At 36.7% G+C, this 19,236-nt stretch overlaps 1 protein-coding gene and 2 non-coding genes across 3 annotated transcripts; 1 reads left to right on the top strand and 2 right to left on the bottom strand.

Annotated features, from left to right (window-relative positions):
* Positions 1 to 2,884: 2,884 nt before the first annotated feature.
* On the bottom strand, positions 2,885 to 2,957 carry TRNAA-CGC (transfer RNA alanine (anticodon CGC)). The gene has a single exon. It is a non-coding gene; the product is annotated as a tRNA-Ala (tRNA).
* Positions 2,958 to 4,854: 1,897 nt separating this feature from the next.
* TRNAA-CGC (transfer RNA alanine (anticodon CGC)) lies at positions 4,855 to 4,927 on the bottom strand. Its single transcript has one exon. It is a non-coding gene; the product is annotated as a tRNA-Ala (tRNA).
* An 897-nt stretch (positions 4,928 to 5,824) lies between these two features.
* On the top strand, positions 5,825 to 9,884 carry LOC105961519 (uncharacterized). Its single transcript, XM_088815093.1, has 3 exons — positions 5,825 to 5,923; positions 8,286 to 9,498; positions 9,769 to 9,884. Exons 1-3 carry the CDS (start codon positions 5,825 to 5,827, stop codon positions 9,882 to 9,884), a joined length of 1,428 nt encoding a protein of 475 aa, XP_088671219.1.
* The last annotated feature ends 9,352 nt before the right edge of the window (positions 9,885 to 19,236 follow it).

Below are 19,236 nucleotides of genomic sequence, written 5' to 3' on the forward strand. Positions count from 1 at the left end.
ATTTTACCAAATTATTTTGGCTTTTTCTACTTTTATTACTTGATGATGATAACGTTGATGAAAAAGAAAGTGAAAAGGTGGAATAATACTACAGAGAAAGTGGAGGGAAAATAAATATAAATTAAAATTGAGCCGTTGGAGAGAAATCCATAATGTATTAACTCACCCACGCTCCTCTGCTAAAATACAGCGTGGTTAGTATTGTTGTTACTTGTTACTTGTCGTTTTATTTAGTTATAAATTGGGCAATTTACGGCCACATCCTTGATGTAAGATTAAATTACGAAAAAACCCCCTCTTGTTTGGGTAATTATGACCATCCCTCGATTATGTAATGTCTTACGAAAAATTCACTCCTTCCGTAGGTAAATTTATCACCGTAAGTCTAGAAGTGTAAGAGAAAAAATATTTGAGAGATGGCTGTAATTACCTAAACATGAGATTTTTTTTTGTAATTTGATCTTACCTCAGGGATGACTGTAATTTGCCCTAGTTAAAGTTCATGATTAGTTAAACAATTAGTTTTATTGTTCTATATAAAATTAAAAAAAGAAAAAAAAACAGTTAGTTTTATTTGATGTTTAGTTTATGAAATAATTTTCAGTTCGTTCCACAATTATAACAAAAATGAACTCTTATATTTTCTTATACAATTGAATTATTATAAATAATCTTATCTTAAAAATGAAACGAGCTCGTATGTCTCGTTTGGTTGGGGAGATTAGTTATGACTAACCAAATACTTGAACTTTGTTTGATGTTTTATATTCTCAATAACTTGCCGAATCAATCGTAAATATTATGTTATTGTGGCTTATATTGCTTGTTAATGAACTATTTTGTTGGATGTTCCGGGGTCCGATAAAAAAAATTGGGTTTTTATTAAATTATTGAATCATATTTTGACTAATTTTATTTTGACAATAAAACGAGGCTTTAGTATAAAATTTTGTCTGGATATTAACAGTGGCGAAACCAGGATTTCATCACTGGGGGAGCCGAATATGCATTAAAAATAACGTAAAAATTTAGTGAAAATAAGTATTCCTCCAACACTGGTGAAACTAAGATGTTGCTACATGGTGGACTTAATTTTTTTGGGGGTTAGATGCACTAAATAACCAAAAATTGGTGGACTTAATAATATAAAGATGTAATAGAGTGAAGATTTTTACAATTGAGGATAGCTTGATTCCATCACTTTTAAAGGGTGGATTCGCTCCTGGTTCCAATTCACAATTCATAATATTTTTATCCTACTTATTAGATCCATTAATTATGGAAGGAAAATACAAAGGCAAAAAAAATTGTACATACATGTATAGTAGTAAAAAAAAATTAAAATTTGAGGGAGGGGGGACCATTGGCCCCTCCCCTACACTGGCTTCCTCACTGGTTGTGAAAATAGAGGTAGTCAAAATAGGATTATGTAGTTTTACGAGAACTCAATTATAAACTTAAACTATAGTAGGATTATAATTCTCAAGGTGAGCTTACACATATTAGGGGTTCGAATAAATAACATGCATCACACTCTTAAATATATATATAAACTTTAATTAAATTGCATAAATTTTCATTCCTTAGTTTCAATTTTCATTCATCATTTCAATTTTCAATTCAATATCCTCCATTTTCACTAGTTACATCCATTTTCAAAAAACTCCCAAGTCCTTAAATTAAATTTAGATCGTTATCATCACATCACAAGATTTCCCGTTTTTCTGATTTTCAGATCTTTTCTTTTCTCCACCTCCAAAAGATAATACAAAAGCAAAATCGCAAAAACTAATTGTTATGAAAATCCAAGAAACATGAATATTATCAAGTCGATGAACACAATTACAAAATCGACTTTTAACTGATACTCGATTAAAAAAAAAAAGATGAGAGAATAGCCAACAAACCTTAGTCGATTGCACCCTAACTCTTGAGTGGACTTGCCCCTGACCACATATCCAAGTCGGGGTGAAGGAACGGTAAAATAGATGTTTAGACATATTAATAACCACCACTAAACACTAACACCATTTCAATTTAGAACAATGAAATTTTGACATTTTATTAAAAAAAATCCCCTATTAGGGTGCTTAGACACTAAAATTAGAAATAATACCTTTAATTGTGCATGGAAACCAAGTGTGTTTGGTGATGGTGGTGGGGATGTAGGCACAAAATGTTTTAGTTTTTTTTTCTTCAATTTATTTTAATTAAGATCTATGTGCACTGTTAGGTATAAACTAATTTCCAATTTTAACTAGGGGTGTAAATGAGCCGAGCCGACTCGTGAGCTCGAAGAGCCGGCTCGTAAAAAGCTCGAACTCGGACTCGAGATTTTCGAGCTCGAGCTCGAGCTCGCGAGCTCGAGCTTTCTGATGAGCCGAGCTCGAGCCGGTTTTCAGTTGTTCATGAGCTCGCGAGCCGGCTCGCGAGCCGGATTTATTATTATTTTTTTATTATTTTTTTTATTTTTTATATGTTATTTTTATTTAAATAATGTATAATAATGTAAAATATTATAGAAATAAATACAAATATTAAAAATATATATAATTACAATTTAGTTTTTATTTTTTATTTTTTAAAATAATTTTTAATAATAAAATAATAATTAAAAAAATATTTAAAAAAAAAAATAAAAAAAAAATACAATGGGCTCGAGCTCGAGCTCGACAAAACTTACACGAGCTCGAGCTCGAGCCAAAAAAAGAGGAGCTCGTGAGCTCGAGCTCGAGCTCGAGCTCGACAAAATAAACTCGAGCCAGCCAAAAGAGGCGAGCTCGGCTCGAGCTCGGCTCGTTTACACCCCTAATTTTAACAATGTCCAATTTTAATTTTTAAACTAATTTCCAAACAAATTAGGTATTCTTAATTTTGTAGTTCTTGGAGGTGCGGGGAATCGAACCCCGTGCCTCTCGCATGCGAAGCGAGCGCTCTACCATATGAGCTACACCCCCATTGTTGAGTAGAGGATAGTAGGACCTTTAAAGATATATAAATTAATTGGTAAAATAGAAACTTAAATAATAATATTAAAATAAATACTATTTATTCAATAAATTGGATTGGTTAATACGAATTGGTTTTCTGTTACGATAAATTGATGGAACAATAGTTGGTCCAATAGCTGCTTCAGCGGTGGCAATAACTATAACAAAAATTGAAAAAATGTCTCCTCTTAGAGCAAGTCCAATGCTAAATAACAAAATTTAATTATCAAATAAATTATTTGATATTTGAGTTAATATTTTACTATTGTTTAAAATTCATCTACTCCAACCATGGTTATCAAATTAATTATCAATTGGAAGTTTATGGGTGATTTTATTTGTAATTGTCACATGTCCACTTTTGATTGGATGTTTAGATAGTTACACTTTTGATAACTCAATTTTCAACAAGTATTTTTTACATTCCAAAAGTTGAATTATCAAAATAGAACCCTAATTTGATAATCCCATTGGAGTTAAAAATTTCTATTTTTTGATATATAAATAGTGGTTAATGATTTGAATACCATGTTTGATAACCCATTGGAGTTGCTCTTAATTGACGATTATCAAAAATATCATAAAATGTTACAAAATTGATATTCACTGAATTTAATAAAAGTTTAAGGCACACAAGGGCTCTACCCATATTTTGACTTGTGATCAATTCATAAATACATATAGAAAATAAATAGGCACTTAAATCAAGTATATGTTTGAGCATTGTTTTCGAACTCCTTATCAATCGTGATTAATTTCAATCTGAACAGTAATTCACTCGATCCGATTCTAACAAATATGGAACGAAACAAGGGAATAGGTTGGTAATAGATCATAAAAGGATTATAACATCCATTTTTAGACAAGAATTCTAATAAAATAAAAGGACTATAACATTCATTATATTTTCCATTGATTCAGGCACCTAATAGTTTTAGAGAACGTTCTTGATGGAAAAAATGTGAATGAAGGGCCCCAATGAGTTGAATTGGGTCCATGAATCTAAGAAATAGCGAAAACTCTCGATCTCTCTCAGTTCGAAAATCCAGGATTATAATTGATGTCCTTTTATTGATTCCTCCTAAATTGCATTGATTGACCTTAAATATTTCATTTCAATTGGAATTTGGTTATTCACCATGTACGAGGATCACCGCTCATAATCCATGGTTAAATGGTAAAGCGCCCAACTCATAATCGCCGGATTCGTAGCTTCAATTCCTACTGGATGCACACCAATGGGACCCTCCAATACCTATATTGGAATTGGCTCTGTATGAGAATCTCATCATCCATACATAACGAGCATACATAACGAATAGGGATGGTATATTGATATCATAATATTTGAACCGTAAAAAATGGTATTTTTATTGAGACTAGAACTCATAGGGAAAAAAATCGATTTATGGATGATTGCAAGATACTAGTTATTTAAAATTCGACGAGTGCGTTACTGGAATCTATCGTCCTAATATTTTGATAACCAATTTTAATTTTTAAAAATAATTCCCAAAAAATTGGTTTTTCGAAAAAAAAAAAATATTTGTAATAAATCTTATTTGAACTAATGAAGGTTACTAAAAAAAAGTGCCTGGTACTTAACACCTAATAATATAAGTTAGTGAAGGTCCATGTGTAATAATAACATCATAAAATTTTGATATCCAGTTTTAATTTATAAAAATAATTCACAAATATAAATAGGGTAGTATTCTAATTCGAAAACGTTAAGTTAGTGAAGGTCCATGTGTAATAATAACATCATAAAATTTTGATATCCAGTTTTAATTTATAAAAATAATTCACAAATATAAATAGGGTAGTATTCTAATTCGAAAACGTTATTACTTCTAATAATTGATGGAGGTGCGGGGAATCGAACCCCGTGCCTCTCGCATGCGAAGCGAGCGCTCTACCATATGAGCTACACCCCCATTGTTGAACAGATAATACTCGGACATATAAATAAAAACTTAGAAAACTGACGAACACCGGATTTATTATAGTTCCTATTTTCCTAACATTGTTTATTATAGGTTTTATCAGTTGACTATTTTTTAATTAAGAACGGGCTGATGGAATTAATTCTTATAATTATACTACATACACTTTGGGTCAAGATATACACAATGAATTATTTCATCTTTTTGCCATATTTTGGTTTTCGGATCTCATCGATCCCTTGTCCCATACTTGGAATGCAGCCATCATCGATAAGAATTAATTTTTTGGCCTATTGATAGGAATCGCATATGCGTTGTACCGGTACGCAATTTTAACGTGGATAATAGGTGGATCTGGCATCTCACACCCAACGGCAATTTCACGGTGCTTTCGGGTTATTATCTCCATGTACTTTCAATGATTTCTAATTCCACATGAACGCGGGTGATGGATGCATAGCATCGAGTAGTTGAGTTATTAAAGCAAACTGGAAAATGATATGGAAGTTATCTCTTCACTCGAAGGTGTTCGCACATTCTGCCCACGAAGTCGGAGCTCTTTAGACGAAAAATCACAGCTGAACCAATTTGCCGTAAATGTGGAACGGAGCGAGAAACAACTATGCCCTGTTGGAGACATATTGAGTTGGAAAAAGAATTACTTGCACGATTTTACACACAACCAAATACCAACCACATTGGCCCGAAATCAACAGCACCCTTCCTCGTGGGTTCCACCGACTAAAGGGGTGGTGTAGATTAACGTTGATGCGGCCTTCCTAATGGGACAAAACTACCATGCATGCAACGGCACTTATTGCTCGTGACTGGGGAGGTGAAATGCGTCTGGTGGAGTGTCTATAAGATTGGTGGTCGACTGGTCGTCCAATGGTGGTGGATGGCGAAACGCATGCGATTCTTAGAGCGCTTATTACAGCAAAAGAGAAGGGGTGGGATGAGATAGTGATTGAAGGGGACAACCTTCAGGTGATTTCGGCACTTCGAACAAGGAACTCATCATCTCTACCGTTTAAATATTGCTAGTCCTTTTAAAAGTTGTCATTTTAAGTTTGTTAAACTTTCGGAAAATTGCTTGGCCTATACCGTTGTTACTCGATATGGCCATACTTGTACTGAAGGATTTTTTATCCGCTCCGATTTGGCGAATATTGCCTAATAATATTATTAGTCATCTTTTCCTCAAAAAAGAAAAAAAAAATCTTTTTGACATATTATATTATTGGGTTTATTTGAGATACCCTCACTAACTTACATAATGTGGGATAAGTTCAAGTCTTTTTATGTTTTTGAGTAAAACCTATTGTTGTAATTTGTCGGTTTCATTTGATATAAACCAAAATAATTAGTTTATACCATTTTTAGCCTTTCAAACGTTAATTAGGGTTTGTTTAATCTTATTTATTTTGATTACTTATTTTTATTTATTTATTATTAAAAAATATTTTTTTAATTTTTTTTACGGCAGTGGCCTGGGTGGTCTGAGCACCAGTTACCTGACTCAGCATTAGTTAACTTCAAATTAGTTGACATTCTTTTTTTTTTTTCCTTTTATCTTTTAAAAAAAAAAATTGTCGACAACGGGTCATCGGAATTCCCATTAGCTGACTCAACATTAATTAAATTCAACATTAATTAGTTGACATGTGACATTCCATTTTTTATTTTTTTTACCTTTTTTTTATCTTTTAAATTTTTTTCTGATATTTGAAGCACACTTCAGACTTTAGTTTATTCCTTCAATCCTCCACAAATCTGTCACTCTTGACATTTACCGTATAAGGAGAATAGAAGAAGGAGAGAAATAATAATACGTAATAGAATAGAAACCCCCATTATGTTATGGGTTGATTACATGGAATATATATAGAGAAATATTCCAAGGTAATAGAGTTTGACTAGGTAACTAAATCCTAACTAATGTAGGTAACCGAATCATACTAGAATCCTAATATTACAAGAGTTCTATAATATAATATTCTCTAACACGCCCCCGCAGTCGAAACGTGACGAACGTGAAGACTGGACAATCACTTGCTAGCACGCTCCCGCAGTCGGAACGAATATACTTCAAACGTGGAGACTGGAAACTTCAAACGTGAAGACTGGACATAAACCGCGAAACACATCGCTAGAGAATTCCTCTGTTGAAATATCTGCCAAATTTTAAAAAAAATACAATAATAATAACGGGTGAGAAAAATACGCAACTTTTTTTTTTTTTTTTTTTTTTTTTTTTATCGAGATAGAGAGAAGATATGAGAGAAAAAATTAGATTAACCGACTAAAAAGAAGAAGATGTCGGATAATAAGAATAACTGATAAAGATAGAGATGATGCACCACCACCGGGGGAGGGAAGAAATTGGGGTGGTGGTCGCCGGCCATGGAGAAGAAGAGCGGCGGCTAGGTTTTAGGCCATAGGCCATGGAGAAGAAGAAGAACAAAAAAGAAGAAGAAGAAAAAGAAGAAGAAGAAGGAGGTTCATAGAAAATATAGAAAAAGAAAGATAGAGAGAAGAGTACCACCACCGAGAGGGAGAGAATTGGTTTGGTGGTCGCCGGCCATGGAGAAGAAGAGAGGCAGCGGCTAGGTTTTAGGCCATGAAGAAGAAGAAGAAGAAAAAGATAGAGAACCACCAGGGGAGGGAGAAAATCGGGTGGTGTTCATGGAAAAAAAAGATAGAAAAAAAAGAAAAAAAAGAAAAGAAAAATATTAGAGTACCACCACTGGGGGAGGGAGAAAATTGGGTGGTCACCGCCATGGAGAAGAAAGGCGGCTAGGTTTTCACCGCCATGGAGAAGGAAGACGGCTAGGTTAAAAAAAACCTAAACCTGGTGCTCTGATACCATATAGGAAGAATAGAAGAGGAGAAGGAGAGAAATAATAATACGTATAATAGAAACCCCCATTGTATTATGGGTTGATTACATGGAATATATATAGAGAAATATTGTAAGGTAATAGAGTTTGACTAGGTAACTAAATCCTAACTAATCTAGGTAACTCAATCATACTAGAATCCTAATATTACAAGAGTTCTATAATATAATATTCTCTAACAAAAAAAAAAAGTTTGTGAAGATAGGCGGGTTAGAGAAAGTATACTGAGAAGAAAGTATTAGCGTATCTTTATTATATATATTACGTATACCTATTATTATTCTTATTTATTAGGTTACCTTGTATATTATGTTTCCTTATATATTAGGTTATCTTGTGTAGTAGGTTAGGGTTTCCTACATGTACCTATATATATGATTAATATACGTAAGAGATATTATTCTCTCTTTTCTCCAAATATATTTCTCCTATATGGTATCAGACACTAGGTTAACCTAGCCGTCACCATCTTTTTCCCCCTCTCGGCTGTCGCCCTTCTCTTCTCCATGGCCGGCGATACTTCTTCTTCTTCTTCTTCCTCCACCGCCTCTCTCAATCCTTTTCACCTCGCCCATGCCATCTCTAATATCAAATCCCTTATCCCCGTTACTCTAGATCTAAAAAATCCTAATTATCAAAAGTGGAGCCACTTTTTCACGATCACCGTCGGTCGTTTCAGCCTCTCCGATCTTCTCCATGGCAAACCCCGACCGGATTCGATTTCCGCCGACGAATGGCAGCGCGCCGACTATCTCCTCCAATCTTGGATCTACGGCACCATCTCCGACGATCTATCCAGCATGGTTCTCTCAAAAACCTCCACCGCCAGTGATCTATGGAACGCCATCTCTTCTCTCTTCACCGATAACAAAGACTATCGAGCCATTCAACTTGAAGAAAAATTCAAGTCCCTCAAGAAAGGCGCTCTCTCCATTCACGATTATTGCCAAATAATCAAGACCACGGCGGACAGCTTGGCCGATGTCGGAAATCCAATCTCCGACAAACAACTCGTTCTACAAACCCTACACGGCCTTCCGAAAAATTACGGGACCGTCGCCAATCTCATCTCCTTTCAAAATCCCCTTCCCACCTTTCTACAGACTCGTTCGCTCCTTCAGATGGAAGAAACAAGAATTTCTGAACCGGAGCAGACCGCTGCTGTTTTCTACGCCTCCAACGCGAACTGTCCATCCAACAGTTGCAACAGTTCCTGCAACAGTTCCCGCGGAGGTAGTTCTTCGCGCTATCAGCGCGGGGGTGGCCGATCCAACCGTCGCGGAGGTCGCAACACTACCCGTCACCACATGCAGCACTACGGCTATCATAGTGCTCATGGCGCATCTCAACTTTGGCGCGCACCTTACCGACAGCAGTCAATTCTGGGATCCGCTCAAAATACAACGGGCCACCCAGCGGCTCAAACCTACTTTACTGGACCACCTGAACCCTACACCGGTCACTCGGCTCCTACTCAGGTTCATCCGCAGCAGCAACCGTGCCACAGCTCTGGCAGTTCCATCAACAGTTGCAACAGTTCCTGCAACAGTGCCAACGTGGTGGATCTCGCACACCGTTTGAATACGGTGACACTTCAGCAGCCTACCGAGTCACAGTGGTTCATGGACAGCGGCGCGACCTCTCATATGGCACCACACTCAGGTAATTTCAATTTTGTTTTTAATCCTGGCAGTAATTTCCCCAAACATGTCGTCGTCGGTAATGGTTCCACCCTCCCCATAACCCACATAGGACACACAATATAATTCTTCCCACCACTCCTTTCCGCCTCACAAATGTCTATGTCACACCCAATATCGTTAAACACCTTATCTCTGTTCGAAAGTTCACCCGCGACAACTCATGTTCGGTTGAATTTGACCCATTTGGTTTTTCTGTAAAGGACCTTCGGAGTCGAGTCGAGATTTTCAGGTGCAATAGCTCCGGTGACCTATATCAATTTCGCGTCCCTCCTCCCACCTCACCTCCCGCTGCTTTTCTCACTGTCGAAACACCTTCGTCTCGCACTCTTTGGCATCGGCGTCTAGGCTAGGGGTGTGAACGAGCCGAGCTCGAGCCGAGCTCGCCTCTTTTGGCTGGCTCGAGCTCGAGCTCGAGTCTATTTTGTCGAGCTCGAGCTCGAGCTCGAGCTCGTCGAGTTCTTCTTTTTTTGGCTCGAGCTCGAGCTCGTGTTAATATTGTCGAGCTCGAGCTCGAGCTCGAGCTCGAGCCCAATCTCTTTTTTTTTTTTTTTTTTTTTTTTAAATATTTTTTAATTATTATTTTATTATTAAAAATTATTTTAAAAAAATACAAAATAAAAACTTAATTGTGATTATGTATTTTTTTAATATTTGTATTTATTTCTATAATATTTTATATTATTATACATTATTTAAATAAAAATAACATATAAAAAATAAAAAAAATAAAAAAAAATAATAATTCCGGCTCGCGAGCCGGCTCGCGAGCCGGCTCGCGAGCTGATGAACAACTAAAATCCGGCTCGAGCTCGGCTCGTCAGAAAGCTCGAGCTCGCGAGCTCGAGCTCGAGCTCGAAAACCTCGAGTCCGAGTTCGAGCTTTTTACGAGCCAGCTCGTCGAGCTCACGAGTCGGCTCGGCTCGTTTACCACCCCTAGTCTAGGCCATCCCGGCAAACACGTCATGTCTCGTCTATTTTCTAACACGTTTCTTTCTCATAATAAAGACCATAGAGAGTCTCTTTGTAATGCTTGTCAATTAGGCAAACATTTTCGTCTACCATTTTTTTCTCAAAAATCTACCACTGTTGCTCCATTTCAAATTATTCATGCTGATTTATGGACTTCTCCTATTTCTAGCCTTACGGGTTTCAAATACTATCTTGTCTTAGTTGATGATTTTACCCATTATTTATGGACTTTTCCTCTTCGAAATAAATCTGACGTTTTTACAACATTTGTCAATTTTCATACACTTCTCAAAACTCAATTCCAACATCCCCTCAAAGCCTTACAAAGTGATAATGGTCGTGAATTAAAAAATGCGGATTTTCAAAACTACTTCACTAAACACGGCATCCTAAATCGTTTTTCGTGTCCCCACACCTCCCCTCAAAACGGACACGCAGAGCGAATGATCCGCACCATAACCAACATGATTCGATCCCTCATCTTTCAAGCTCATCTTCCTCCTACTTTTTGGGTCGAAGCCCTTCATATGGCCACCCACCTACTCAATACCTTACCTACCAAAACCACCCAAAACCGGACCCCTCACGAAGCTCTTTACCTCATCAAACCTACATACTCTCATCTTCGAGTATTCGGCTGTCTCTGTTATCCCAACCTCACCGCCACCACACCACATAAACTCGCCCCCCGTTCTACTCCTTGTGTCTATCTCGGTCACCCTTCCTCTCACAAAGGCTATCGTTGCCTTGATAGATCCACTGGTCGAATCATAATTTCTCGTCATGTTACCTTTGACGAAACTCACTTTCCTTTTGCTGAGTCCACTCCCCCCAAAAACACACTTCCTACATCTGCCTTGGACGAAAACACACCCTCCCTGTTCCTCCTCCCTCAGACTTCGTCTAACTGTTGCAACAGTTCCTCCAACTGTTCCAACAGTGAACCACCCTCTTCCAACAGTTCGTCCAACAGTCCTATAATACAGCCAACACATGTTTCTCCTGCAGCACCACCTCTCGACCACGACCAGCTCACAACTCCTTCTCCTACTCCCCCACCTCCCCCACCTCCCCCTGCTCACCCTATGGTGACTCGCAGTAAAGTGGGCACCCACAAACCCAAAGTCCCTTTCTCTCTCGTTGCGTCCTCTACCTCTCCCATTCCCACCAACTATCGCCAAGCTCTTCTTGACCAAAACTGGCGTACCGTCATGATTGAGGAATATACTGCTTTAATTAAAAACAATACTTGGAATGTTGTGCCCCGCCCCCCGTTCACTAATGTTATTTCTGGTAAGTGGATATACAAACAAAAACTCAAGTCTGATGGCTCCCTTGAGCGATACAAAGCACGGTGGGTTGTTCGTGGGTTTCACCAGCAGGCTGGCATCGATTTTGACGAGACTTTTAGCCCAGTTGTCAAACCAGCCACTGTTCGAACTGTTCTCAGTATTGCTCTCTCGCGATCATGGCCAATCCACCAGCTTGATGTGAAAAATGCCTTCTTACATGGAAATCTCTCTGAAACTGTCTACTGCGAGCAGCCTCCCGGATTCGTCGATCCATCTCGCCCCACTCACGTGTGTCGTCTCAACAAAGCACTCTACGGTCTCAAGCAGGCACCACGTGCTTGGTACAAACGTTTTGCATCTCACATTACTACCATGGGGTTTAGAGAATGCAAGTCCGACACTTCACTCTTTGTGTACTGTCGCAACAGTTCATGCGCCTACCTTCTGTTGTATGTCGATGACATTGTACTTACGGCCTCCACACCTGAATTGCTCCGCCTCTATCATCGCTGCCCTCAATCAAGAGTTCGCAATGAAGGATCTTGGCGATCTTCACTACTTTCTCGGCATCTCAGTTACTCGCTCGTCGAATGGGCTATTTCTCTCTCAACGCAAGTACGCCGACGAGATACTAGAGCGTGCACACATGGCTTCATGCAACCCTTGTCTTACGCCGGCTGACACAAAGAGCAAGTTGTCTTCGACCACTGGACCCCCCGTTGCTGACCCTACTCTTTATCGCAGCCTTGCAGGTGCACTGCAATACCTCACGTTTACTCGTCCCGACATCTGCTATGCTGTGCAACAAATATGTCTATTCATGCATGATCCGAGGGAACCTCATATGGCTGCTCTCAAGCGTATCCTTCGCTACATTCGTGGTACTCTCGATCACGGCCTTCAGCTCTCCCCCAATCCGGACCTCTCCCTTATCGCTTACTCCGACGCCGATTGGGGTGGCTGCCCTGACACTCGTCGTTCGACATCGGGCTATTGTGTTTTCCTCGGCAACAACCTCATCTCTTGGTCCTCCAAACGACAGGTCACTACTTCTCGATCGAGTGCGGAGGCCGAATATCGAGCTATCGCAAATGCCGTCGCCGAAACGACTTGGATACGCAACCTACTTTTCGAGTTGCTCTGCCCACTTTCGAAAGCCACTATTGTCTACTGTGACAACGTCAGTACCGTCTACCTATCCAGCAATCCTATTCAACACTCTCGTACGAAACATGTGGAGATCGATATTCACTTTGTCCGAGACAAAGTTGCTTTGGGACACGTTCGCGTTCTTCACGTCCCATCCGCCTACCAGTTTGCCGATATCTTCACGAAAGGACTTCCTACTCAACTGTTCCAACAGTTTGTCTCCAGTCTCCACGTCCTCTCCTTTCCCGTTTCGACTGCGGGGGTATATTAGCGTATCTTTATTATATATATTACGTATACCTATTATTATTCTTATTTATTAGGTTACCTTGTATATTAGGTTTCCTTATATATTAGGTTATCTTGTGTAGTAGATTAGGGTTTCCTACATGTACCTATATATATGATTAATATACGTAAGAGATATTATTCTCTCTTTTCTCCAAATATATTTCTCCAAATATACGTGAGAGAAATAATAATAAGTCATAGAATAGAAACCCCCATTATGTTATGGGTTGATTACATGGAATATATATAGAGAAATATTCCAAGGTAATAGAGTTTGACTAGGTAACTAAATCCTAACTAATGTAGGTAACCGAATCATACTAGAATCCTAATATTACAAGAGTTCTATAATATAATATTCTCTAACACGCCCCCGCAGTCGAAACGTGACGAACGTGAAGACTGGACAATCACTTGCTAGCACGCTCCCGCAGTCGGAACGAATATACTTCAAACGTGGAGACTGGAAACTTCAAACGTGAAGACTGGACATAAACCGCGAAACACATCGCTAGAGAATTCCTCTGTGGAAATATCTGTCCAATTGATAAAAAAAATATAATAATAATAACGGGTGAGAGAAAAATAAGAAAACTTTTTTTTTTTTTTTTTTTTGTGAATCGAGAGAGAGAGAAGATATGAGAGAAAAAATTAGATTAACCGACTAAGAAGAAGAAGATGTCGGATAATAAGAAGAACTGATAAAGATAGAGATGATGCACCACCACCGGGGGAGGGAAGAAATTGGGGTGGTGGTCGCCGGCCATGGAGAAGAAGAGCGGCGGGTTAAAAAAACCTCCACCGCACGTGTTAGAGAATATTATATTATAGAACTCTCCTAACATACCGATGCAAATTAGGTTGGCTCGTCGAACGATCGCAAGTCTACTGGTGGTTTTTGCATCTTTATGATGTCTTGGATCTCCAAGAAATAAGTCACTATTGCACGATCTAGAACCGAGGCAAAATAGTAATGTTGTCAAGACCGGATCGGACCGGCCGGTCGGACCGGTCCGACCGTGACCCGCAATGAAAGCGGTCCGGTCTGAAGCCTGAAACCGGAAAATTCAAGAATCCGGGTCAAATGTAAAACAACCCGGTTCGACCGGCAAAAACCTGACCCGGGAACCGGTCAATGACTCGGGTTTTCATCTACAACGCCGCGTCGATGGCGAAATTTGGGCGAAATTCGCTTGTATGGCCGGATCTCGGTGGAGTAGGCGATGGCTGGCCGGAATTTGATGGATCTGGCCGTAGATAGACGGAATTTGACGGATTTGGTTGTCGGTGACTGGAGTGGGTTGTGTACGGCTGGATATGGAGGAAGAAAAAGAAAAGCATACGGAAAAGAAGAAAAACAAATAAAAGGAAAATGAAGAAAGAGGTAAGAAAAACATCTACTGTGAGCAGTGTTCTAAAAATCGGCCGAAGCGGCCGATTAATCGGTCTCCGAGGCGGAGGCGGTCCAAAACCTTTACGATTTTAGTGTAAAGGTTTGAAAATCAGTTTTTTGCCTGTGAGGCGGTTTTCGGCGGTCTGAGGCGGTCGGGGGCGGTCTGAGGCGGTCAAACCTTTAAGGCGGGTTAAACTCGTTGGCAAAAATCGGTCAAAAATCAGTTAAAAATCGTTTTTTTTTTCTTTTTATAATTCAAAATAAAAGTTGGATTTTAATAAAAGAAAATATGAGTTTATGCCTTATTTTGTTTATGTTAATTGTTATTGTTAAAGAACTAATGATGTATGCTAGGAATGTTCAGGAATAAATGTAAATTCAAAAAAATTGTTTTTTTATTTATATTTTATAAGGATATCTATGTATTATGATCTTATAATTATTAAACTTTTATTATGTTATTAGGATATATACATGATGGAGATATAACTATGTTTAAATATCTTTTTATATATGTTTGGAGTATTTATAAATAATATTCTAGAAATATATTATATTAAATTTTAAAAACCGATTTATTTCCGATTTATTACCGATTAATCGTGAGTCGGTGTCTGACCGACTCGGACCCGATTACCGCTTTTTACAACCTTGACTGTGAGTAATAGGGAGGAGAGAAGTGATGAAGAAGATGGATAGGAGTGGATAGGTGAAGACACATGAGAAAGTGGAGATAGGAGAGAGAAGAGAAAAATAAGAATAAAAAATATATAATGCATGCAATAATAATAAAGAGGGTGTGAAAAATAAAAAAAGGAGTAGAAAATGGTAAATTAAAATATTAAATTAATAAAATAATTAAAAATAATAAAAAAAAATAAAAAGTAAAAAACCCGGGTTGAACCCGGGTTGAACCGGTCCAACCGTGACCCGAATGTCTTGCCGGTTTTACCTCCGGTTCGGTTCTGACAACATTGCAGAATACAACGTACTTGCGCTTCCTACTTGCGTTTTGTGGATTGTGTCTCTTATGACAGAACTTGGCCTTACATCTTATAACCATACTACCTTATTTTGTGATAACGTGTGTGCTATATATTTATCAAAGACTCCGGTAATGCACTCCAAAACAAAACACGCTAAAGTAGACTATTTTATTATATGCTTGAATGATCTATAAATTGCCTATTTTTATTTTTGTGATATGTTTATATAATTTGATTTGCTATAAATAATTGTTTTTTTTTTTTTGAAATGCTTGAAAATCGTACTCTTTTCGAGGAACAAATTAAGGAAAATAGGGTACTTGAATTATGTCTTATATATATATATATGCAGATGAAGTAGTAGAGAGTTTGTTCTGAGGATTGTTGCATGTTTAAATATACTTCTTTTAATTTCCTTTATGTCCAATAAAAGTTCTATCTTATTTGATAAGTGTAAAGTCCATAATTTTAAATTGTTTGTGGAAAATCATACAACAATCTTAATGGTCTTCATGTAAATTATTCTCTATATTATTTTTAAAAAATCTATTTGTATTTTTTAGATTTATTTGTTTTCCATGATAAAAGAAAACCTCATCTCAACCAAGTAGTGGATGTTTGCTCTTGCAATATTAATTGTACTTCGAAATATCATCGGACGAAACGAAGGACAAAACTACACATGCAACCAACTATTGCATGGAAATCCCGAAGGCAGATTTTGAATCCATTCGCAATGGAAAACAAAAGTTTTTCAAACGAAAAAATCCAATGGATCATATATAAAAAAATTGTCATTGTCATCTTATGCGATCTTATTACGTACGTATGATTTTTGTTGTTTTTCATGTCGACTAAAATCAAAATTTCGAGTTGTTTCCTCCAAATATAACTCACACTTTTTGTTTCGTTTTTGTTTTGTTTGTGGAAATATGTAATCTCTGCAGTTAAGAGCTGAAAAATAACTTACTTGTATATGCCGCTATCATTAACTAAACCCTTATGCACGGTGTACGGTCATTGGTATTTTTTATTGATTGCAATCCCGGCCCAGTTCATTATTCGTCCTTTTCAATCGACTGTTCTATCTTGCAATTGTAATTGTACTCCTAGTTATGAAGAAATATCATCAGACGAAAAGGATCAAATAATCTACACCAACAAGAATTTGATTATTCAAAGTGATGAATAATTAGAGCATGAAGATTTTTTCACTTATTAATATTATTTTATTTAATATATAATAATTCATAATATTTAACTTTAGTCAATTAATCCTTAGATAATAAAACTAAATATCTACCAAAAATTGTATGAACCACGTGCAATGCACGTGCTACTCATAAAACTCTTTTTTTTTTTTTTTTTGACTAATTGTGCTTGAGATCTAACCATTTTTTGAAGTATATATAACGATGGTAGATGTTGGAGGTTAGACAATTCATTATTTTACTATATATAATTATTATCAATCAACATATCAATTTGTACGTGATTGAATGATCCATCAATTGGTTATTTTTATTTTTATGGTATCTAAAAATATATAAACAGCTTGATTGAACTTAATTGAACGGGTCCAATTGCGACTAGGTTATCGGTTTCTCGATTAATCACTATATTACATAATCGCTATCAATCCACGTACTCAATATAGGTCGACACCATATTCTCCTTCATCTTCCCACTGATAACCACTTAGAATGTTTTCTTTTCATTGAATGCTCCAAAGATTACGATTATGGGGTTCACTACGATGCTATAATCTGAAACCCTGCTCGTTTTCACCTCATATCTTGAGTTTTCAGCTCCCACGTATCTGAAATAATAGTATTTGGTCTCATCGAAGAAAAGCTAGCAACTCGAGATTGCTTATTGATTCACTTTAATGTATGCCGGTTTTTGGAGATTTTGTGAAGTTAATAGTTACTACAAGATCCGAAAGATCGTGAATAAAAAAGTTGAAGTTCATTCAAGATGAAGAAGAAAAATATTTCGGTAAATTGGACAAAAAAAACATCCAACGCATGCTACAAGGAAGAATATTAAATAAAGAAAAAAAACATCTACGTACGACGTGAAAGAAATATACATTTGCAGCGAATATGAAGAGACCATAAAACAAATGTTCAAGAAAGCAAAAAAGATATATAATGACTTACTAATTGGAAAAAAATAAAAAAGATTGATATATTTTTATCTTCATTTTAATGTTATTAGGATTTTTGCAATGTCAAATTTCATTTATCTTTCCGTCTAATTAAATTTTTATTGGTCTATAGAAATAAAACATTAGATTTATAGAAAGAACTATTATATTTATGAAAAAAATACAGAATTAACTATGTACATAATACATTAAATTAATAATCCTACCACACATCATCTTTTAATATGAAAGTATTTCAAATAATAAAAAATATATATAATAAAATATTCATTAGACACGTGCAATGTGCGTGTCCGTTTCTAATATTTACAAATACAATGATTTACTTAATTCTTAATTTTGACACGGAAAAATAATCCTTGAGTTTTTATCATCCAAAATTTAGAATAGAAGGGAAGATGGAAATATATGACAAAAATTAATTAACTACTAAAACAAAGATATATACAATCAAAGAAATTATTTATTGCAAATGATATATAATTAAATTTTATCACTATCTTGCTACAATAAAATTAAAAATAATTTTATCAAGTACTATATATTGAACTAATAATTATCAATCTTATAATCAACAAAATTGTTACGTAATGAGTACTATGTAAGTTTTATTTTTATTTAATGGCCCATTAACCTTTGAATTTAAATTTATTAATTGTGGGTAATTCAAATTATGGTATTAAGGTGATTTTATGGTAATTGATTTGTAACGTTGAAGGCAATAAAAGACCATGATGGGTGGGATTTGTCTTCTGCCGTTACAAATCAATCGTGGCCCTCTTCTCTCGTCTATAAAAGCATCCACAACTCTTCTCCTCAACCATCAGACCCAATTGAGAATTCCATCACTTACAGAATACTTTGTGAGTTGTGATATAAGAGATATAGAGAGAAGAAGGTGTGCTACGAATAAAGTTCTCAAGGAGATTCGAAGGAGGCCTGGCTAGGCTCGGCTTGTAGATTGCTATCGTTCATCATCTCCATCGGAATCCATGGCGAACGGTATGTCGATAATCTCTATTACGTAATTATATTCTTAAGATGAATTTGATTTCAAGATTCTGTGATTAAGGTTTTTTCCGCATAAAATAAATAAAAGTCTTTCATACTACTCACATGTCTCCAACATCCAAACTACTAACACGGCGCAGTTGTTTAGAGTCCTGTAAGAGTGTTTTTTTTCAGGTATAACCATTGCAATGAATAATTAAGCTCATCCGATGGAGTTAGAAATGACTCATGAAATATCATTGGACGAAAGTCGTGTGGCTATTAAAGATTGTATCTTGGGTCCAACATTTTGGAAGGGTACCCGAACAACTCTATGAAGATACATCAAGCATCTCAAGATTTGATAGAATTACGAATACGGTCGAATAGCATGCTGTAAGAAATATCCAACTATATTAAGATCGACAATTTTCCAAGAAAAAAAAATAGCACTATT

The sequence above is a fragment of the Erythranthe guttata genome, chromosome 3 (genome assembly GCF_056151865.1).
Source record: "Erythranthe guttata isolate IM_541 chromosome 3, IM_541, whole genome shotgun sequence".
NCBI classification, from domain to species: Eukaryota; Viridiplantae; Streptophyta; class Magnoliopsida; order Lamiales; family Phrymaceae; genus Erythranthe; species Erythranthe guttata.

Excerpts from the sequence above, each read along its gene's own strand:
- LOC105961519 (XM_088815093.1), top strand. The coding sequence starts at position 5,825 with ATGGTGGTGGATGGCGAAACGCATGCGATTCTTAGAGCGCTTATTACA. Across the intron at positions 5,924-8,285 it reads TTGAAGGGGACAACCTTCAG|GTTAACCTAGCCGTCACCAT; the intron begins GTGATTTCGGCA and ends ATCAGACACTAG. Across the intron at positions 9,499-9,768 it reads TCATATGGCACCACACTCAG|GTGCAATAGCTCCGGTGACC; the intron begins GTAATTTCAATT and ends CGAGATTTTCAG.